Source organism: Nyctibius grandis, chromosome 4 (assembly GCF_013368605.1).
Source record: "Nyctibius grandis isolate bNycGra1 chromosome 4, bNycGra1.pri, whole genome shotgun sequence".
NCBI classification, from domain to species: domain Eukaryota; kingdom Metazoa; phylum Chordata; class Aves; order Nyctibiiformes; family Nyctibiidae; genus Nyctibius; species Nyctibius grandis.
The window spans coordinates 77094275-77117753 of record NC_090661.1 but is presented as its reverse complement, the minus strand read 5'-3'; the positions used below and the strand labels follow the sequence as shown (position 1 = coordinate 77117753).

The 23479-nt window shown below is 41.2% G+C and overlaps 1 protein-coding gene across 1 annotated transcript in view; it reads left to right on the top strand.

Moving 5' to 3' along the window:
* Positions 1 to 23479, top strand: part of RET (ret proto-oncogene) — a 91487-nt gene that overhangs the window by 4265 nt on the left and 63743 nt on the right. Inside the window, exon 4 of the mRNA XM_068397430.1 lies at positions 132 to 870. Coding sequence (XP_068253531.1) covers positions 132 to 870 — 739 coding nt within the window. The remainder of the gene's footprint in view (positions 1 to 131; positions 871 to 23479) is intronic.

Below are 23479 nucleotides of genomic sequence, written 5' to 3'. Positions count from 1 at the left end.
AACACGTTTAATGTGTTTGGGGCGGGGGGGGAGGCGGCCACTGAATACATCCTGCTGCCGCAGCGCCTGTCCCTGCTTTGTCCTCGCACCTGGTGTGTTTGCGCGGCTGGCGCGTCTTCCTTCCCCCTCAGCCTCCTCCTCCTTCGTGTGGGGGGGCAGGGGACACGGGCCGGTGCACCGGCACCCCGCGGGGGCGGCCCCGCGCTGCCGCTCCGGCCCCCCGCACCTTGCCCGCGGGGATGCTCGGGGCGGAGGCGCCGCCGCACCCCCTCCGCTCCCCTCCGCGGCGGCTCCGCGGGCCAGGCGGGCCGGCAAGTGCGGGGCGGGGGCTGCCCGCCGGGAGGGGCGGCAAGTGCGGGGCGGCCGGGGGCGGCCCCGGGTAGCGCGGACCGGCGGCCGCGTCCGGGCGCGGAGGAGGGGCCGGGGGCTGGCCCGAGCCGGGCGGTTCCGCTGCCCGGGCAGCGCGGGGGGCTCGGCGGCAGGCGCGACGGAGCGGGGCTTCGCCTGTGACTTGGGCTTCTCCCCGCAGAGCCCGAGAGGCGCCGGCACCACTGAGGGGACAAGGGCGCCCTTTCCCGGCCGGTGGCAGCAGGGCGGGACCCGGGAGGACCGACATAAGGGCCGGCGAAGGGGCATCCCGAAGAGGCATCCCGGCGTCGTCCGTCCCATTCCATCCCCGCCCGGCTTGGTGCGTCCCATCGCGGCCCGCTGCCGGCGCCCCGGACATGGGCCGGCCCGACTGAGAGCCGGCGGGGAGCGGCCCGCAGCCCGCCCGGAGCGCCGGCGGCCGAGGCGGGGCGGCAGGAGCGCTGGCGCGGGCGAAGATGCCCTCCGCGGGGCGGACGGCGGGCTTCCTCCTCCTCTGCGGGGGTAAGTACCGCCGAGAACCGGCCCGCGGGAAGTTTGCGGGGCTGAGGTGGTCGATGCCACCCGCGGCTGGGTCCGGCTCCGAAAATTTTTCCTAAATACAAGCAAGATATAAATAACCTGATACTTTTCCTTTGCTTTTTAGCTCTAAGGCTAAGTTAGAACAGATGTGAGTTTCCTTGTTCTTTTATATTTATGATGTGAAAGGGAAGAATATTCAAGCATATTCCTATTTTAAGTTTCTAAAACATTATTCCTTCTCTGTTGTCCCCCTCCCAGAGATTTTTGCATCATCGGATTAAATGGGGTTTGGACTGGTAAATGAAAATTACCAAAATATGAAAAGTGATTGGATCGTAACATAGATGATGCTGTCCACAGATGTCAAGTTTCCAAAGCAAACAGAAAATCCGTTCTATCTCTCTTTCTTCCATATGGCTTTGTTTGCCAATGCATTTCTGATGGTTACATGAATAAATCAAAGTTGTTATTTGCTAGAGAATGCAGTACAACCTTGCACACCAAAAATGCATTTATGAAAAAAAGCAAACCCCAAACCAGCCTGGTAGTTCACTAGTTGGTATAACAGAGAGTAAAGTGCAGTATTAATTCTGTACTTGTGATTCTGCATAAAATGTGCACTTGTTCCTTCTGGTTATTGTTTTCAAATTAATTGTATTAATTCACACCATTTTAATGACTTCCTGTAACTTGCAGAGATTATAAAGCCTCTCTTTTATTTCATTTTTTCTTTAGTATGCTAAAGAATACTTAAATACTTCAATACTTAAAGTTGCCTTTACTCTTTCTCTTCCTAGTACGTTATTGTTAAGGCCTGATCTTCCTAAAAACTCACTGGTACTCAAACCTACGATGTCTGGGAATAAAATATGTGAGATATACTACATCTAAACACTCACTAAAAAAAAAACCAGAATAGGTTGTATCCCAAGTCATTTCACTGTCAGGAAGAATTAGGCATACTTGTATTGCTAATGGATGATCTATCATGCCTACTTTGCTTTTATCTTTGGCAAATCCATTTTCTTTAATGTTTTTGGCAGAATTAGGAGAAATGTAATTTACCCGAGTTCTTCAGTTTGAGGGGTATGTTTTCATTAGCCAAAATGAGTCACATGCACTTGCTTGAAAATGGTTTTCAGGGATTTCCGTTTACGCTGGACAGATGAACTTCTATTCATGCTGTGATGCCCCAGAATATTCTATGTACTGAACGAACTGGCGCTTGGGTCTCTCAAGCTGTTTGCTCGTATGGGGCTTTTCTTCATTGTTTCCCTTTCAGTTGGACCGTCGTTTGATTTTACTTTTAGTTGTATAACTTTATATGAATTTCACTCTGAAAGTCACGGGTGGGAAAGGGAGTTGTCTCTGTGTGTTCTCCCCACTCAAGATAGATATCTAAACCCTTCTTTAAGTATCAGACCTAAGCAGTTGGAAATCAGTTTGAAAGACTTTTTATTATTAAATGTCACCATAAATTGTTAACTTTTGGATCTGTCCATAGTTTGGAGCAATATTGTAGAAGTTAATTTATTTGAGTAGGATAGACTGCCAAGTAGACTTTTTTTTAATACCATTTGCTTATGCTTACAATTGCAAATATTAGTTTTGTTTATGCTCTCAGCTTTGACTGGTGAGGCTTAATACTTGATTTTCCTTAAATTTTACTAAAACTATGGGGAAGAAAAGTTGTATACATTTAGGATCACACTTTAGGGTAATTGTATTCATAGTTATTTCAAGAAGTCTAGCATATTATCAATGTCATATGGGTGTCTGTTGCTGAGGAAGCACTGTTTCACGTTGTTTAGATGTGTGACACTAATTCCTATTTATGTAATAAAAGCTGAGTTGACAACAGGGCTAAGATGAGTTGTTATGTCTTGGAGGTATTAGCAAAATCCCCGTATGCATAGAGTTGCAGTTTAGAAACAGAGCTATCATATGTGTGATGCTGCAGTCCCCTGGCAGGAGGAGGAATGCAGTGAAACTTCAGTGGGCTCCATCCTAAGGGAAGGGCAGAGATTCTGCAGTGATAACGATGTCGTGGCTCATCGCTGGGTGTTGTGAAGGAATCTCTCTCACCTGGGCAAGACCTGGTCATAGAGGATTCCCACCCGAAGTTAACATGCAGCGATACCATTGCACTCAGCTCCCGTTGGTACATCTTTGGCTTACCTAACTGTGGGGTTTTGGAAAGCTTAAAACTGCAGTAGTTCTGAAAACATGTGCTCACAACTAATCCAAAGGTTTTCTCTTACTTGGAACAAGTTTGCATTTTACAAAGTGAGCTTGATTAATCAATCTGGTGAGTGTGCTGTTAGTTGAAAGGATTAGGTCTGGTTCTTTTGTATTGGAGGGCTTCAAAAAGCACACTGGAGCATTTGTTCTGAAGCAGAAAGGCTGCAGCCTTGCTGCTTTTGCACCATAAGCAACGCGTGAGGCTCCTGCAGGCACTGGTATTAATGTGCGGCAGCCTAGAAATAGAGAAAATAAAAGGAATGTTTCTTCTCAAAATTAAGACGTCTGTCTCTTTCATCAATATCAATTAAAAGAAATACAGATTTTTATTATGGAGTGTGCTCATGTATTTTTCAAAAGTTCTACATCTTGTCAGTAGTAGGGCTCCAGGGTGTTTACTTGCACACCACGCTGCATGGGTGGTTGGCACTGGAGTTTTGATTTATTTCTGAAAGCTCATTGATACAAGAGAAGGACCTTGTTCAGTTAAGTGTAGAAAAGAGTGCCTGTGAGAAAGACTTGGCAGGATTGTCTTGTCTGGAAAGTAATTTTTGTTATTAAAGGAAATACTTTTGAAGAGATAATCTATTTTCAGTGAATAAAATAAAGTTTGTAAGCATTACAGTATGCATGTTTCATAAAATTGGAAGGGAAACCTGCTTCTACGTGGAAATAGAGATGCTGCTTTAACGAATGTGCCCTTGAATACAGACTATTCAAACTTTTTTCTATTTTATTGACTGTGATATGAAATTACTGATGAATGTATTAGTTCTGATATTCATTTAAACACTGTATGGGATTGATTCTTACAGTGCATTTTCATGCATTACTGTTTTATTTTGACTGGTTACAGTTTACAACAAGTCCTGGCTCAACTCATGCATCCAGATCAAGGACAGACTTTAGAAATCAACTGTGCAAATATTGACATTCTTCTTCCCAAAGTTTAGATATTTTGTGTAATATTTGTATTTCATGATAGAAAACGGATATTTTCCCTAGGAAAAGAACACCTATGTGATTCTTCCAAAAAAAAGAATGCCTCTACACTAATGTCTTTAGATCAAAACAGTGCTAATCAGATCAAACGGTGACCATTGACTTGAGTCAGGGACCAGGTTAAAGATAGACATAAATTTGTGTGCCTGTCATTTTGGTCAGACAATATGTGATTTTCATTTTACTTTGTTAGATTATAACCCCGGCTCTAGGGCAAAGGGAATCTGTGGAGGAAAGTGAAAGGCACTTCGTTAGATCTTAATGTGTCTTATGTGGAGAGGGTCTAAGAGTTATGAGGAAATTTCAAACCTTGCTGTTCTTTTTGGTAGGAACAAGGGTATTAATTATGACACTTTGGTTCTTTGCTACTTTGTTTTTCTCTGCCCAGAGATTCAGCATCTTACACGCTGGCTTTTCCCCAGGCAGCTTGCAGCCTGCTCCTGGTGCCAGTGCTTCCCTGCACTCCTGTCCCCTGCTTCCACTGGTGTGGACCATGAGACTGCTGCCTCGCTCCCACAGGGCTGATGGCAGGGTTCGTCCCAGCGCTCCTGCTTGCTGCCAGGGAAGGTGCCTGGGCCCTCTGTGGCTCTCCAAGCTGAGTGTCTCTCCTCACTTCATATTCATATTCCCAGATCCTTCACCTTCCAGTTCCTCTACAAACTAACTGTTGGACTGAAGTTCACAACCTGCAGCATTTTCCATTTCACAAAAAGTAATGTACCATGTTGGGTTTTTTTTAACTCATGCTAATAGGATCCATATTTGTGTTATATTTAATTCCCTTCTCATTGTTATTTTTGCTGTACCTTCTGTACCTCAGATGCCTGTATTTGCCTATCTGCCTGACTTCTCAGGGTGTGTGTCAGGGCAATACACAGTATTGGCTTGATTAGTTCTGCCATTCAGTTTGTTGGAGTCATGGTCTTTGGCTTCATTCATGGGTTTTCTTACTATCATAAAGACAGTATAAAGGAAATTAATAAGAAGATTACCAAAGGCCAGCATTTTAATGCTAAAAAACTCATTCATAGGACTTTGATTAACAAACAAGATTTCTTGTAGTATTTCTTGAAGTTTGTATGACAGTGTTGGTTCAGCACTTGAATACAAGTTGCGCATTCAGTAGCGTGCCCACGTTCAGTTTTCCATCTGTATGTCACATTATGGTATTTTAATTTTTTTCTTTCTTTTTTTTTTTTTTTTTTAATTTACTGAAATGACAGACATGACTGGTGAGAAAACACGTGTTTTGTTAATCTCCATTTCTTCTCCTTTCCTCCACTTTGGCCCCTGGCAGGAGGGAAAGGATTTGCTCGCTTCTTGCTGTACTTGCATTCTTGGCACCACTGCTCAGGCTCGTAACGAGGCGAGTACTAATTCTAGTCTTTTTAGGATTTGAATGGAGGTAACTAGTTTGAGGGAAACCAAATAGTATCACTCTCCTCAGTACCTGATTTGGCAACTGTACTGTTTTATGCATACTGAGTATTTGAAGGAGATATAGTAAACAAGCATTCATAGTCCCCACTCCTCCTGTGCTGCTATCTTGCCCATAATGCGAACTAGCAAACACAAATATGCCATGAGTTGGAAAAAATCCATACTATAGGAGCTCGGTGTTTTCTAAAGAGCCTTTTTCGTAAAGGTCACTTAGAGTCCATCTGTAGTGAGGAGAGGGTTTGCTTTATTCATACATTGGCATCCTACAGCTTTCCAGCAGAACTGAGAGTGGTGCCAGCTGGTGATTGACTGGAATTGTCTCTTCGTTTTGAAATGTAACAAATAGCCTGACACTGCTTATTAGGTATGTGCGTTTGTATTAGTAACATTGCAAAACTTACTTTAACACAGATGCTGATTCCCTATGTGAACAAAGGGAATGCTCTTTCAGGATTGAGGCATGTTCACGGTGCAGAGTCTGTTCTTAGTTCTTACTTCCTACTTTTGTTTGTTTTGGCAAAAGAAGACCTTAAAAAGTTACCAAATTATTCAAAAGAAACTTCAGAATTGTTTATTCTCCAGATGATTTTTTTTTTAAACTATTACATTTTGAAAAGCAAACAACTGAAGCATTGCAAGGATAAATAAAGCAATTACTGTAGGAGAAGGATGGATATGAGGTTTGCATTTTAGTTTGTTTAGATCAAGATTCAAGTTCAGTTAACAGCTGTGCTACAGATTTGTTCATTGTCTCACACTTAGTTTTCTGTAAAATACCCCATCAGTAAGATTCTCCTTTGCATGTCATATGCATTGTTGATTGCCTATCACATAACCCGGTGCTAGAGCTGACAGAAAGCGGGGAAAATACACTGGAAAACTTTACAGAATCTCTAGAGTGATGATGCATCGAGAAAAAACAGCATCAGAGAAAAGCTGTAGGTAGCTGTAGAATAAAATCTGTTCAGAGGCTTTATTTTTACGATGTGATCTTGTCCTTCATCAGTGAGATATATTGGCCACTTCCACAATGTTTTGGTGAAGTCATAATGAGCCTTTTGACAAATTTCAAGTAGATATCTTGCCCATTAATAACATTATTAAGAAAGTTTTTGTTAATAAAATAGTAAGTCAGTTGAGGTGTGAATAGCCAGTTGGATTTTGCTCCTTTCGGAGTTCAGTTGTTTTAAAAGGACCACAAAGGTGTCTAAAGCCATCTTATTCTTCAGATGTTTTGTCTTTTTTCCCCCACGTAAGGAGAACACAAAACTGTTTTCTTGAAGATTACTTCTTAAAAATAGCTGAATAGTTTCAGATTTCTGGATCTTGAAACGGGACCAAAAACATACCAGATGCATTTTTACCTGAAAGAGATGCTCTGTAAATCTGCCGAAATGAAGATGATCATCAGCATTTTAGAGCTTAAGGGAAAATTGCAGTGGTTGCAGTCAAAAAAGAGAATTGGAAACTTTACTGGGATAAGAGTGCCAAAAATGTTGTTTGACTGAATTACTTCAGAAATTTGCCTAACTAAATCAGATGATTGTAAAAAGAAAATGGATATATTACTCTTAATGGTTGTCTAATGGCTTTTCAGTGTATGCATTTAGAAAACTAATTAAACATTATATTTAACTGTTATAACAAAGTTGCTTGTGTTGCTGTAATGGGTGGGTTTTTTTTAATGTCCATTATGGCTTTCTTCTAAGTGAGACAAATTTCAGATAATAAAATTAAATCTAGGTTTTTCTCCTAATTCAGAGACACCAGGTTTTCTGATACGGACAATTCCATTATCAGTTCTTTTCACGTGCGAAATGGCATAACTCATTGACATCAGTAGACCAGAATTTCACATATCTCTGAAGCCCCTTAAAGACTAGTTTTGCCATTGAATTAGAGCAGGCATCCAGTAGTCCTGTCTGTGCCATTCCAAAGCTGACTTGGAGATGAGACTTAACTCTCCCAGTGGCTTAAAGACACACAGAAGTTTCTCTGGTTTTATGAAATTGCACTGTGATAACTGGGAAATTCTGACAGGATCTTTGGAGAAAGTGTCCGATGCTCATTATTACCAACAACAACAAAGTGCTGCTTTGGCACCTCCGGTATGAAGAACATCATTTTGTAAAGCACTTCAACAGAGCCTTCTCACATCTCTGAAGTACTTAGGCATATGCTTAGGTTCATCCTTTATGAGCAAAGCATTTTAGACTGGGACTGCTGAATCAAGCCCTGTAAAGAATTGCACAGCAGTTCCCAAAGTTAAAACTGTGGCAGCACATTCAGGTGCCAAATTTCTCTTCTCTACCCTCTGCTGTGAAGTTCCCCTTTCCTGGTGTGTACCTAGACTAACAATTGTCATGGCTCTGACATGCAGGTTTCCTGTTGTGTGAGTAACACATCACAAGTAAGTGTAACATCTCAAACTTCTTTTGTTGCCTGCAGAATACAAAGATCCAGCTAGTTCGGAAGCAGCACATTTTATTACCCAGGTTTGTAGGTGAGGTTAGCTTGCACTGAGCTCCGTGTTGCCTTAGTTTACAGTATCTAGGCTAGTATGTTTAGAGCTAATTTGTGTATCTGACAAAAGATTCCCCCCCTGCCTCATTAATCCTTGGTGGTGGTGGTGATAATGTAGGAATTACTACATGAAGTCACTCTAGAAGTCCATCTGGTCCAGTAGCCTATTTCCTGATGATGACTGGCAATATCCAGTTTTGAATGGTGCATTGTGGCCTTCATACTTCTTGAATGCAAAGGACAATAAGAAGTTTAGGAAATGCTGGTTTTGAAGAAAAATATAAACAATTGGCAATATTTAGTCACAAAGACAACTGAGAAAGCACAGAGTTCAAATTTTTCAGTTTATGCAGAAGTATAAAGGTGGATGTAATGGTGAAAATGAAGTAATGCTGGAAACGACACATGTGGCTTATAGCAAGTAAGATTCAGAAAGCATTTTGGTAACAGGGAGCTACAGGAATCAGTTGTCTGCAGTCACGATGGGATTTCTGTCACTGGGAGTATCTTAAGAACAGGTGGAACAGCAATGTGTTGATGTTGGTTATGTGTAATCAGTCCTACCTGGGGTGAGTTAGATGACCTCTGTTGAAAACCTTTGACTTAATCTTCTTATGGTTTTGTGCTTAGGGTGTAAGAAATAGGACAAATGCAGCCTCTGTATGTTTGCTGAAGTTAATGCCTGGTGTTTGATTAATCAGGGCTTTTTAAGAGATCATGATAACTTGAGTCTGTGGTCAATGCAATTTGAGAGTTGATGTCAAAATACTTATATTGTTAATCATCAGCAGCTGAATAGACAGGAGCTAGATGCCTTTGATATCAAGATGAGCTGCTGGAGTTTCTGGTTTCCAGAATACCCCCAGGGATATATTTAATGTATGGTGATCTTTGTCTTTTTAAAACTCAAGTTCTAATACCGTGCTCAGCATTCTCAAATCCCAGGCAATGAGTTGGGGACCTCACACTGGCACTGAGAATTTCCAATTAGGGCCTTGACAAAGTATCTATATGTATGGCCTAACCTTGTCACCCAGAATAATAGAGAGAGTGCTGTTTTCTTCAGACAGAAAGGGAAATGTATTGGAGTGTTAACGCTTGTTCAAGTAGACACAGGATTTGAGGATCCATTTTCTTAAGAGTTAAACTGGATTTATGGTTTGGTAGGCAGTTCTCATTATTAAATGAGAATTTAACGATAGAAGAAAGGCCATGAAAAAAAATCAGCACTGGGAAAATACTGTCAGTATTTTCCACCCTGAATCCTAAGTTGCAATTGCCAGGACCATTTATCTGTCTTTGACTTCTGCTGCTGAGAACTCTCCTCTAGTTTTCCCTTTTATCAATGCAATTCTTTGCTAGATTGGAATATATGAAGAACTACAGTTTGTATTTTTTCATTGTTGGTTCTGTTTCACAGTTAGTATCTTTCACTGCAATAATGCATTCATTGTAATTCCACAACATTTTCGATTAAGTGTTTATGTTGAAATGTGCTTTATTTAAAATGGGGTTTGGGCATGAGCTACTTAACTGCTGTACATTGGCAGCACTGATCTTGTGGAAGGAACTGATAAGATGTTTTGCAAAATGCTTGACCTGTTGTTTGTGAACAGAGAAGGACTAGTGGGAGATGTGAGGGTCGGTGGCCGTCTTGGGAGTAGCAACCACGAAATGTTAGAGTTTTCGATAGTGGGGGAAGTAAGGAGGGGCAAGAGTAGAACTTCTGCCTTAGATTTCCGGTGGGCAGACTTTAGCCTGTTTAAGAGGCTGGTGGACCGAGTCCCTTGGCAATCGGTCCTGAAGGGCAAAGGAGTCCAGGAAGGCTGGACATGCTTCAAAAGGGAATTGCTAAATATTCAGGAGCAGGCTGTCCCAGTCTGTAGGAAGACAAGCCGTCGGGGAAAAAGACCGGCCTGGTTAAACAGAGAACTTAGACTAGAACTTAAGGAAAAAAAGAGAGCCTACTTGCTCTGGAAGAAGGGTCGGGTAACTTGGGAGGTCTATAGGGACGTGGCCAGGTCGTGTAGGGAGAAGATTAGAAGGGCCAAAGCTCAATTAGAGCTCAATTTGGCTGCTACAGTCAAAGATAACAAAAAAAGCTTTTACAAATACATCAACAGCAAAAGGAGGGTCAAGGAGAGCCTCCACCACTTGCTGAATGAGGAGGGTAGTGTAGTGTCAGGGGATGAGGAAAAGGCAGAGGTGCTCAATGCCTTCTTTGCCTCGGTCTTTAATGTCAAGATCGGTTGTCCTCAGGAGACTCGGCCCCCAGAGCCTGAAGTTAGGGACGGGGGGCTGTGTGAACCTCCCATGATCCAGGAGGAGACGGTTAGTGACCTGCTGTGCCAGTTGGACACCCACAAGGCTATGGGCCCGGATGGGATTCACCCCAGAGTAATGAAGGAACTGGCAAATGAACTTGCCAAACCGCTCTCTATTATCTACCGGCAGCCCTGGTTAACTGGAGAAGTTCCAGCTGACTGGAAATTAGCGAATGTAACACCCATCTACAAGAAGGGTCGGAAGGACGATCCAGGGAACTATAGGCCTGTCAGCCTGACCTCGGTGCCAGGCAAGGTGATGGAACAGATCATCCTGAGTGCCATTACACGGCACATGCAGGACAATCGGGGCATCGGGGCCAGCCAACATGGATTCATGAAAGGCAGGTCCTGCTTGACCAACCTGGTCTCCTTCTATGACAAAGTGACCCGCTTAGTAGATGAGGGCAGGGCTGTGGATGTAGTCTATCTAGACTTCAGTAAGGCATTCAACACTGTCTCCCACAGCATCCTCCTGGACAAACTGGCTGCCCGGGGCTTGGATGGGTGGACTCTTCAATGGGTTAAAAACTGGCTGGATGGCCGAGCCCAGAGAGTGGTGGTGAATGGGGCAAAGTCCAGCTGGCGGCCGGTCACTAGCGGTGTTCCCCAGGGCTCAGTTCTGGGGCCGGTGCTGTTCAATATCTTTATAGATGATCTAGACGTAGGGATTGAGTGCACCCTCAGTAAATTTGCAGATGACACCAAGCTGGGTGGGAGTGTCGATCTGCTGGAGGGTAGGAAGGCCCTTCAGAGGGATCTGGACAGGTTAGATAGATGGGCCGAGACCAACGGCATGAGGTTCAACAAGAACAAGTGCCGGGTCTTACACTTCGGCCACAACAACCCCATGCAGCTCTACAGGCTGGGGGAAGAGTGGTTAGAAAGCGGCCTGGCGGAAAGAGACCTGGGGGTGCTGATCGACAGCCTGCTAAACATGAGCCAGCAGTGTGCCCAGGTGGCCAAGAAGGCCAATGGCATCCTAGCCTCTCTTAGGAATAGTGTAGCCAGCCGGTCTAGGGAAGTGATCGTCCCTCTGTACTCGGCACTGGTGAGGCCACACCTTGAATACTGTGTTCAGTTCTGGGCCCCGCACTTGAAGAAAGATGTTGAGATGTTGGAGCGAGTCCAGAGGAGGGCGACCAAGCTGGTGAAGGGTCTGGAGGGTCTGACCTATGAGGAACGGCTGAGGGAGCTGGGGTTGTTTAGCCTGGAGAAGAGGAGGCTCCGAGGTGACCTTATTGCAGTCTACACCTACCTGAAGGGAGGTTGTAGTGAAGTGGGAGTTGGCCTCTTCTCCCAGGCAACTAGCGATAGGACAAGAGGGCACAGCCTCAAGCTTTGCCAGGGGAGGTTCAGGTTGGACATCAGGAAGCATTTCTTTACAGAAAGGGTTATTAGACATTGGAATGGGCTGCCCAGGGAGGTGGTGGAGTCACCATCTCTGGATGTGTTTAAGAAAAGACTGGAAATGGCACTTAGTGCCATGGTCTAGTTGACAGGGTGGTGTAGGGGCAACGGTTGGACTCGATGATCCCTGAGGTCTCTTCCAACCTGGTTGATTCTGTGATTCTGTGAAAATAAAATTGTGGTGGAAAATGGTGCAATCCTATAATGTCATCCTATTTCCCATTCTGGGAAGATTTTCATTTATCCTGTATGTGCCAGCATGGCATAACAATAGGTTGCATCCCATTCTGAATGCGAGATAAAGGTAGGAAATCACTATGAAGAAGAAACAGACTATTATTCCTCCTTTCCAAGGACTGAATTCAGTCCTAGTTAGTCTTGATTTAAAGCAGAATTGTTACCTTGTCAACTTTTCTGGCATTTGGACAGAAACCTACAAATGTGTGGAACTGTCGTTGAAAATGAAATTGCACTGAGCAACATGATTACCTTTCCAAACGTCCTGATAAAGAGTGCAGACACTGTCACAGCATCTGTGATTTTTTAGACATGTGATTTTTGTTTGGGAAGAATGTTATGTTTGGATTTTTTTTTCACATCTAGCTTTTGAATAGCTTGTGAGTACCATAAGTCTTGCAATAGAATGACAACCTTAAGCCTTAACTCGTTTCATTAATTAAAAAGATAGGAAGGAGTATTATTGTCACAGAGTTGACTTGGAGAAACTGCAGAACACCTCATCTTTCCCTTCTCACAACAGACACCTCCTTTTAGCAACTTTAATTAAAACTGCCCTTAGATATCTCTAGATAATAGCTGCAGATACACCCATGTATCAGGGAGTATATTGCCTAAATTGTTAACAACATTGATTTTTTTTTTTTTTTTTTTGGTGCAAAGACTTCCCTATACCTTTTTTTGTTAGAAACCCATATGTAGTTAGGGTTGACCAGAGCCCCCAAACGTAGCCCTGCTTAGAAAGAATGAGCTTAAAAAAAAGTTGTCAATGAAAGAAGAAATTAAAAATTAAAAAACTGTAACAAATTAATTCAGGTACTGCAATTCAGCTTCTGCACCTATCTTACATTATCATTGCATTATAAAATGCATGTTTCTTTTCTGTTGCTAATGCCAGATCTACTTAATGAGGGAAAACAGACAGAAGTGTAGGGGAAATTGGGAAGCTGTCAGTGCAGAAAGTACTGTCAAAAGCGGAATGGGCAAGATTTTCATATAATGGTTCACCAGTGCATTTAATGGGGTCGTAGTCTTTTCTAGCATCACTTAATGAAGATTGGTTTTTCCCCTAGGTTTCAGGTAACCCGTAGACTGTAAAATAATTAAGACAAGAATGAAATTGCCACTATTATTGATAGTGAGGTTTTTTTCTTTTAAAGATGCTCTCCTTGCTTCTGGAAAGCACATTGAGACTAGTTTCCATTTCTTCTGCCACAGTAACTTTTCCCAACATCGAGTAATGAAAGCCAAATTCGGTGACAACTTCTAGAGTTTGCAAATTGTTTTGGAATAAAAGCTGTAAAAGGGAGGGATTGCTCTGTTTATCTCAATGAGACATTAACATTGAAGTCTTAAAAAGTCATTTAAATGCGGTCATTGGCAACTCTCTCATTGCTGATTGTTTTAGTAGAGCTGTCTGGATAAACAAGTTACCCATTTGGATTGTTGTGGGAAACAAATGGCCAGTGATGGGCATCAAGATCACTGCCAGAGTTAGGTGAATATTTAACAGGGTCTTCGAGCCCTTGGCAAAGACCATCTAGCAATCCTACCAATGCAGTAAGACACAAAAATTTTGCAGTGGCTTTCTAATTTAAATATCTATGTTTGTTTTTCGATAACAAGATGTCGTATGGTAATATACGAAGTGGGAGGTTGCAGACTAACATAAAATGAGTATACTAGAAATTAAATACACCGCATGGACTGTTTTGCTGATTTTATCTCACTAAATAATATTACTGTTATTTTGAAAATGCTTGAGGAGAATCAGGTGCATTTAAGGTGCTTTGCATTTGCAGGAGTCTGGATTTCTCATTATAAAATTAAAAGTCAACTTGTTGACAGGTACACAGATAAATATGTGCAAGTTTATTTGGTTTTACTCTCTCTGGAGTGGTGGTACTTAAATTATGATTTAGTTCAATACATGATCCAGAGATGATGGTGGTTTTTCTCTCGATGTCAGTGTTTCTGTATTGTGCCTCCGGCAGCTGCATATCCATGGGAAAATGTGTTACGTTTTGATCACTGGTTCTTGAGCTGTAGGCTTCATGCTACTGATGGTCTGTCAACTATAGTAAAGGTCCAAGAAGCCATATTAAACAACTATTTCAGTAGTGCTTGCAATTAAAACCTTGATGATAAACATGCATATTGTTGTAAAAGAGAGGATGAGGATTGAGGGACATACAGTGATACACAATGCTGGGAACCCCTGTTGTAGGTGACTGTAACACATAACAAAATTTTTGTTAAACAATTTTGAATACACAGCTGCCCCTCCTCTTTTTTTTTGGGAGGGGAGAGGGTTGGTTTTGTGTGGAAAATACTTAAAGTTACATATTTAATGATGTAAGAGTAACAAGCCAATCAAAGAAAAAAGTCAAAGCAAATAAAACCTTCTGACTATGAAATGACTTGAAGACATTTGTTTGCTGCTATTCTTAAGACACACAAAAAGGACTGTAAAGTAACTTTCTGAAACAATGAGCATTTTCATTACAGGAGACTTAGAAATATGTTTGAAAATAAATTTAGAGTCAAGCCTTCTTCTGAATACTAAAGGTTTGTCTGGTTTGTCTGCAGCTGTCAGGTTACTTGGTTTGTTTAAATAAGAAATCCATAAAGTAAGGATTAATCTGGTTGATAAGGTAAGGATTTCCTCTTCATTCACTTAGGCCTGTCAGATCTGGTCCAGGACAGTTCTGGGCACTGATGTCATACTTTATATATTATATTTTAGCAATGGTTGATGAACACCTATTCCCGTCAGCAAAGCTTGGATACATTTGTCAAATGAGAAAGTGATAAACTACCATTTCTTGTGTTACTGTCACATCTCCCAACAGTTGTGGTATTAAGCCCTGCTTCCCTCACACTCGGTATGCAGAATGAATGAGGCTGTTTTAGTATGACTTCTGTTTTTATAGTTAACTGAGCTTTGAAATTGTCTCCTAAATCATCCTTGCCAATAGCATTAACTACCCCTTTGCTGGTAGTCAGAGATTATTCTACAGTAAGTTAAAGGGTAACTCATCTTCTTTTGTGATGACAGGAAACACGGAGGGATGTAAAAGATAATGGCTAATTCAAAGCAGATCACTCCACTCTGCTTCTGGAAATCCATCAACTCTGTTCAAACACAGAACTGAAATTTTGCAACAAACTTTAAAAGCTCTTTCCCTTTCGCTGCTTCAAGTAAATTGTTATCTGGGGGAGGATGATGCAGATGCCCTTGAATTATGATGCCTTTCATTACAAAGGGGTGAATTGCACATTAGCCTGGCATTCAGAAGCCTGAAGGATTCAACCACTGTGCTTTTTCTGCTTCAAAAAAGGTAGAGAGATGCAAACTGAGTGAGTGATGTGGTATTAAGGAAAGGTCTTTATCCTTCCTTCTCCTTTTGCAGAAACAAACCCCTGAAAATACATCACTTAGACATGTACTCATGCAGAGATGAGTCATCCCAGCTGTACGGCTGGACCAGGCAGTGAGGCCACAGGGGCAGGTGGAGCAGTAGAACAGCAGGTGAATTGATCCTTGAGTAAACACCTGTGTTTGCTTTTTTTAAATTTTATTTTTAAAGACAGCTGCAGCGAAGGAACAAGAAAATCTAATCTAATAACAAGCCATAGAAGGGTATTTCAGAGAGGTAATTTTTTTAGAAACAAGCTGTATCTCGCTCTCTTCATGTGACAGTTCCATCCATACTTCCTTGTTCATCACCTGGGGTTGCTTCTGAAATGCAAAAGCTAGTTGTTTTGTTTGACAGCCAGATTGTTGCTGTTGTCATTAGCTGCTTCAGAGAAATGATGTTATTTGCTGCCGATGTAGGGGGAGGATCAAGAAAACATTCCTGATAAGTTTGGACTCGGTCTAGATTAAGAGCATTACCCCTTGATTTACTGTCTTCTTCTGGAGCAAGGCATCTCGCAAGACCTAGAGCGAAGCACAGGAACATTAAAAATCAGACTGCTTGGTCATGGGGAAACTCAGCGGTGAAAAGACTGCTTTTAGACTGGAGCAACCCACTCTAAATGCTCCTAAAAACCTTGGAAAACACTGTGTCCAAGACAAATTTAAAGAGAGCCACCTGTTCTGAGAGGCTGTGTTTGAAGACAGGGGCAAAGACCAGAGTCTTCTATTACAGCCACTCTTAATCTTTGAGTATAGAAGTAATTTACTTAGGCAGCTTTTACGTATGATAGTCACGAACACTATAAAAAATTATGAAGTAGATTGTTTTTGCTAGGTTGTGATTATAATTACTCACAACTCTTGATATGTATCGTGTACCATGAACCATTTTTAATTTCCTGAGAACAATGCAACTTAAGATATCTTTCTTCCTCAGGCTGTTTGATTTATTAGAAAACTGCTAGCATGTATTGAGAACTCTGTTAATGATTGTTGTGTATCACTCCTACTGGGGTGAAAAATATGGTAGCTTGTGTGTGTTAAAATGTGAACATACATTTTAACATGCTATACATCTCTATCTATCAGCTCTGTCAAAGATAAATAAAGCAAATATTCAATGCCATCCCTCCATAGGCATAGTAAAGCAGAGTAAGAGTTGCCTTATTAAAGTGGTCTTTCTTCCTATGCTACCAGACGTAAAAGAGATTTATTGAAAATAGAGAAAAAAAACACTAATGAAATAAACAGATTTACGATGAAAACCATTATCACAGTATAGCTACACTGTTTAACAAATGCCTTATGGAAAACAATACAATATGCCAGCAAGGCTGCTTTTATTTCCCAGTATTTCTTTACAGCTAATCGACAGTGTGCTTGATAAAATTAATCTTGTTATGATAGACGTATTTCCATTACAAGTACATTTTACAAAATGAATTAATTTGTTTCACTTATTCTTTACAAAGTCAATATGTTACTTGAGAATTGAGCAGTTCTTTGATGCTAGTATGTTAAATGATTAAGGAATAAATAAATAAATAAATGAACTAATAGGAAATAAGATAGCCATTCACCAAAAAAGAGTTTAAGTTGTGTCCAAACATTATGACAAGCCTACTGCCTTCAGAACACTTGGATCTATCCTTATGACTCACCTCCTTAAAAAAAAAAATAAATTAAGATTAAAAAATCCCTGAATGTTTGCATCCACAAACTTATAATCCATTTTAGGATAAATCAGAGAAGGATATTTTGCTGAAAGCTGGCTATTGTCTGAAAAGTTTATAGCTGTTTAATAAAACAAGTAATTGGTATATTTTTGTTGCGAGGTTGTACTTGTTTTTTTCCAGACAGTATGCTTGCATGCTTCTGGCTTGTAGTATGGTTCAGGCGTTTTTTATTGGCAGCTTTCATGATTTATGGCTTGCTGAGTGACATTTTATTTGCTATTCAAGGTAGTAACAGCTCAGATTCTTCAATTAATCACTTTTATAAGTAAAACTGATGCAGTGGATATTTATAGAGCAATTTTCAGGCCAGGGTCTTTGAGATATTCAAATTATCAAGAAAACCATGTGGACAAACACAACCTGGTGCATGCAGATATATATGAGTCAGAGAAGATTAAAGGAGGAGGCTGTAGCTGTAATGTCTAGACTAGCATTTGTGACTTCTAATACACCGCTAATATGGGTCTGTTTTTTTCAAACAGAGGTGTTCAAAGGGAGCTTAAGGTCTATTACGAATTTTCCCCTTGTGATAGAAGTGAAATAACTTTGGATAAGAACAAGCTTTGTGGATTTCAGCTGCAAAACTCTCATTAAGTTCAATTTCACCTTTTGTGTTGGTTTTGAGACCCTGTCAGAATTCCATTTGGCACAGAAGGGCAGTAAGTTCATTGAGGAAATACAGAGTTTTAGAAACCACGATTGCTTTTATAGTCCTGTGGTATGTAACCTGGCAGGACAAGTGTCTGTGCCCAGAGACGCTGTAGTTCATATCCCTGTGTTCATGATTAGATTTAATTTCTTAATGAAAACATTAAGCGTGGTTTAGGGAAAACACTGCAGTGTCAGATGATTAGTGGTGGAATGAAAAGACGTGCTTTTACTGGAAATCAAGTGCTTTCCTCTGATTTTAAGGCATACAGTGATGAATATGATGCTGCTAATGTGCATTTTTCACTTTTAGCTGTAGAAGTAGAGGAACACCCAAGAGCCATGTGAATATAAATGCCTTAGAAAGAAAACTAGTGTAGGTATCTGAAGGATAGTTTGGTCATACTTTGGAAAATAATAAGAACTTGAATGAACAGGTTACTGTCAGATCTTTTGCATATCAGGATTCTTTATGTGGAAAAGAATGTAACCTACATGATCTCATGGGATTTTGGCTCCTGAGGGGGCATTGCACTGGCTCGTCAAGAAGTGCTTGACAGGCTGCAGTGGACCAAATGTCAGAGAAGGAGTTAGGAAAAATGGTTTCCTTGTCATTTCAGTTCTTGGCCAAATCTCTTCCATTTCACCCTTTATTTCCTCCTCCAGTTTATGGCGATAGAGATCCAATATTGTAAAAGCTCTTTGTGGTCTGTGAATGGAAAAGTACTCTTAGTTCTAGTAACTAAATATTACAGTTTTCTTGTTTGCTATTTTCAAGCATTGCTGTGAATTTTTAACCATTTCAGTATACAGCTTAGTGGAAAACCTTGTCTTTATTTGTTTTTCTTACAGAGATATTTCTGAGCAGTTTCATCATGTGAGACACAGCAACATTGTGGGAATGGTGGAAAAAGATAAATGTTGTTAATTCACTCTTTTGTTGGTTTAAGTAGGATTTTCTCTTGGGTATTTCTTCCATTTGGAAGAATCAGGCTGTACTTGTGTCTGTTGTAATACAAGGTTTGTTTAAAGGCAGAATTCCAAATACATTTGTTGGCTTTTCTCCTGAAACATGACTGTAACAGGGACATGGATACCTCAGAGAGCTAAATATCCTGCAGTCTGGTTTGCTACTGATGTGCATACATAATTTCCACTGACAGTAATGGGAGTTACATGTGTATAGAAAGCAAAACAGACCCTTAAAAAATGTTGGTCATGTAATAAATGCTAGTCTAAAGAGACTGTGGAAGTAGGGAGTGAGAGGGCGACTTTTTTTTTTTTTCATTTGCTTTCTCTTTAACTTATCCTCACTCCACTAATGTTAGCTAAATATTGTTTTTATGGATTCACTCCTGATTTATTATGGCATGAGAGGTAAGATGGGATTCATGTGGAATAGGTAAGCAGAAGATGACTTTAAAATATACCTACTCGAAAGAGAATGAGAGAGAAAAATAAGAGACTGGAAAAGGTTTCTCCTTCCCTGCTTCCAAAAGAATTAGAAGAGAAGTTTTCCCATGTAGTAGTTGTATGATAGAAGAGTCTGCCATACCGGTGTGCTGCCAGATATCTTTTACGCGGTAGCAAATAGCAGTGCTGAGTCTGTACTGCCAAGGCTCCGTGTGCAGCGTCCCTCCCCACGGCACTGGCAGGGGTGCGCAGAACCCCCGCACAACCGAGGCACTGACACGGGCGTAGGGCACACGGACTGCAGGGAAGGAGCTTGAGCATCCTTAACCATGGCAGTGCCCGAGGACTGGGCTTTGACCCACTGCTCTGCCTGTGTGGGTCACAAATTAAAACTTAAAGCTTCTCTTAAGCAAAATGAACCAGCAGCCCCACATCCCAGTAGCATGCAGTATCCGAAAGGTAGAACTGTCTATCCCAGTGTATTTGTTGGGAACTTTACTGTCCTTTGCACAACAGATGTTATTTTGAACTCTGTAAACAAGAAATATAACTGCAATGGGTGCTGTCAGGATTTTGAGTGTTTTCCTCAAGCTTCAAATGGGAAGGGAGAAGCAAATTCCTGGATAGTTAGACCTGGCAATCTGTAGTCTATCCCCTAATTAAATTCTCTGCAACCAGTGTGTTTTCATTGTTAATCAATGGACATTTGTCCTCAGAGGAAACTAGCCCTGGGGAGCGTAAGAAAGAATAAGACTGCTGAGAAACCTAAATGTTGCACAAAAGGCATAAAAATCATATTGTCCTTTTTCAAAATAGCTGAACATCATGGCATCTTGATAAAGGGAGTGCTAGAATATGTTCTCCTGATAAACCTCAGTAAAACCTCTAAAAATAACTACACAGATATAGTCTAAGTTGATTAGCAGTAATTGAACTGACTTAATGTAGTTGGATGATGTCATGTATAATATTCCTCTAAAGTAATTTCTGTAGACAAGCCATTTGAAGTCCTCTTATAGCCAGCATAAACATCTTCGTGTTGCTAAACTGAGCGCTCAGACTAAAGCACTCAGCGGGAGAGCTCTGACATCTGACTGTTTTATCTTGTTTCATTGAGCTACTGTGGCTTGCCTGTTACAAGCAGCTTTGCAAGGACAAGTCTCTCATCCTTGTTTTCGTGAAAATGTGGAAACTATATAGTTATGTAACAAGTTCGACCTGTTAGTTGTAGAATAATAAATGTTAAAGATGGAAAGGACCTTTGAAAGTGTCTGGTTTCAAAGTTTCCCTGCAGTATGCATTTCCAGTGTTCTGTCCAACTTCGTTCAGCCTGTCCTAAGCAATGGGGACTGTTTCACGGTCTAATTTATCTCCCTAGAAGGAAGCTTGGAAAACTATTTTCCTACGTTTTGGTCTTGGTTTTGCATCTGCTTATACATTTCCTTTTATATCTGCTCTTGTATTTTTACAGCCTTTAAAAGCTTGTAGTTGGTTAATGCAGGTTCTTCTTCCAGAAGTTTCATAGCTTTGATTGTTACTTTTCTGGAAATGGTTTTGCAGGGTTATGTGGGTTGCTTTTTTGTTTGCTTGATTCGTTTTTTTTTTTGGAGGGCTGAGACATCGATAACTGATTTAAGTATTGAATGTAGTACAGGGTGTAAATGTGGTTTCTACAGGAAGAAATTGCTGTGTCTGCTCTGAGATTTTTCTATTTGCTGACCTAGTTTACTTTAATTTAGAAGCGCATCTAAGTTTTTCTTCATCATCTCTCTGTGTTATTGACAGTTTCCTTCTCTGTGCCATGGGCTACTGGGGTATCGGACATTCTTGGGTGGTTTTTGATTGGGGCACCACCGTATCAATTACTAAATATTCATTTTGTCTGAGATTTGTAGCTGCTGCCCTGCTCTTTACCACATCTAAAGGTCAGGAGCAATACCTTGTGAGAAAATGTCATAATTTTGCTGATTTATTTCTGAAACCACAGGATTTTTTTCTTACTCTTTTTTTTTTTTTTGTCCAGAATGGTTGGTCAGTGATTCAGTAAAGCACTGATGTGCAGATCCTGTCAGAAATTTGCACTAACCTCCTGAAATTGTCAAAGTGCCAAAGGCACCGTTAGTTACAATGCTGCCCTTAATCAAGAGGCCTGGCAAGGCCAGGACTGTAGCTTCTGTTCCTGTATTATTAAATATCAACAGCTAATAGCGTGCTTAGTTAGTACTAGTTGATTCTTTAAATGATAGCTTACGGGGGGAGAACACATCCTGCAGACGAGGGGAAGAGTCATTAACTTCCTCTAGAATAATGACATTTTAGGAGCAGGCTTCAGCATGCCCATACTTTGCCCCTTTCCTTGTTAAACTTTGAGGAGAAGACTTCCTCTTTCTCGTACGTTGTTTTGCCAACTGTCCTGGATTGTCTGCCCAGAGCGCTTAGCAGTTAAGTTTTCGCAGAGGGCTTGTGACGTGTTTTTCTGGCTCCTGCTAGAGCAAGGACCTAGCGGGCTGAACAGGTATCCTTTTTAAAACCTCTGTTCGCTGTGCAGTTAAGTGACATGTCAGTTGTGACCTTCTGCAGAATCAGATGCATGTCTTACAGGTTTGAGAATTGCTGGTGAAAGCTATTGTCTTCCTAGGAGTGGAATGCCAGCAGGACAAGGACTGACAGATTTTGGAGTCTTTCTGTCTCTTAAAGACAAGTCTTAGTCATTCAAATGAGGATTGAACCTATAGCATTTTCGGAGGCTGACAATGCCATTTTTATGTGCAACAGTGCACTCCATTCATCAAGGAAATGACCGCAGAAATGTGTACCCAGCTGTCTCCTTATCAGTAGCATCTATGCATAGCAGCTGCTGATGTTTGTGATGATCATTTCCTATCAGACCCTTCTTATTTTGGTGGATAAGCATCAAAAAACTTAGTTAAAATCTTGAAACTCAAGAACACCCAAGGGCCAAATTCAAAACTATTTTAGTAACACCACTGTTGCGTTGCCTTAATCCATGAAATTTAAGCCAGCATTGGATGTTGTTCCCTGCATGGAAGGGAGCTGTACAGCATGCCCTGCAGTTCTTGTCCTTGAGTATCCCCTGCTGCAGCCCTGGTCTCGGATCACTTAGACCAGAGAAGCCTCTGGTGCCCCGCAGCACCCTGCAGACCCTGGGTTACTTCTGCGCGGTGCATGGGAGCAGGGTGCTCACATCTCCTACAGCTGCTCAGGAGATGCCTGTGGTGCTCACTGCAGAGCATGCCTTGGCCATTAGCAGATATTATCTCAGTGAAGTCTTGATCTAATACTTTGATTTTTTTGTTGTTATTTTTAAATATTTGTATCTGCTTTCATAAAGAGACTTTTAAATTTTTTTTTTAAATCTTTTTTGTACAATTTTACAAGAATCACGGCAAGAGAAGAGATGATATCGTGGCCAGGGCTTTAATCTATTATGTATTCGACCACAGTTAAATGAGGTGCCTGTGACAAAGCAGGGTGTGTGGTTTTGGTTAAGTCCCCTAGGTCTGCTGGTATGCAGTGTATTAGGACTGTAAATGCAAAGCACTCTTAGAGAAGAAATTTGTATTTGGATCATAACCCCCCTTACTACTTCCAGCTCCTCTTTGCAAAGGAAATTATATCCTTAAAGGCACAGACTGTAGATGGATAAGGTCTGTACTGAAGACACATCTGTGTTAGAGATTTTACCTGATGGACATAGTTTTGTCAGCAAAACCCGTTTAGATATGGTCCTTAACCTTTCTGTGCCCCAGTTCTCCAGGTGTAAAATGAGGATAAGATTCATGACAACTCAAGGAGGAAGTGGGAATACATTAAAACATGGTGAGACCACTTAGTACTACAGTGGTGCAGAGGGATTCAGTAACGAGGAGATATTATTTCACATTTTTGTTTTTAAGAGCTTGAGAATGCTAATCCACACAGAAACCACACCGCGTTATTTGTGTTCATTATGCTATGAAAACCTTTTTCAAGGAAGAAACCTTTTGCATCTTAGAATAGCTTATAGCTTTTGTAGAACTGCACATTCAGACTGCCCTGTGCTTTTCTGATTGGGCAAGTAAATATTTATCAACCTAGTCTTGGAAATGTTGTGAAAAGAGCATGAAGTCAGTGAAAAGGGATGAAAGAAATATGCTGGGGATTTAAAAACTTTGTTTACACTACCAAAGAAATGT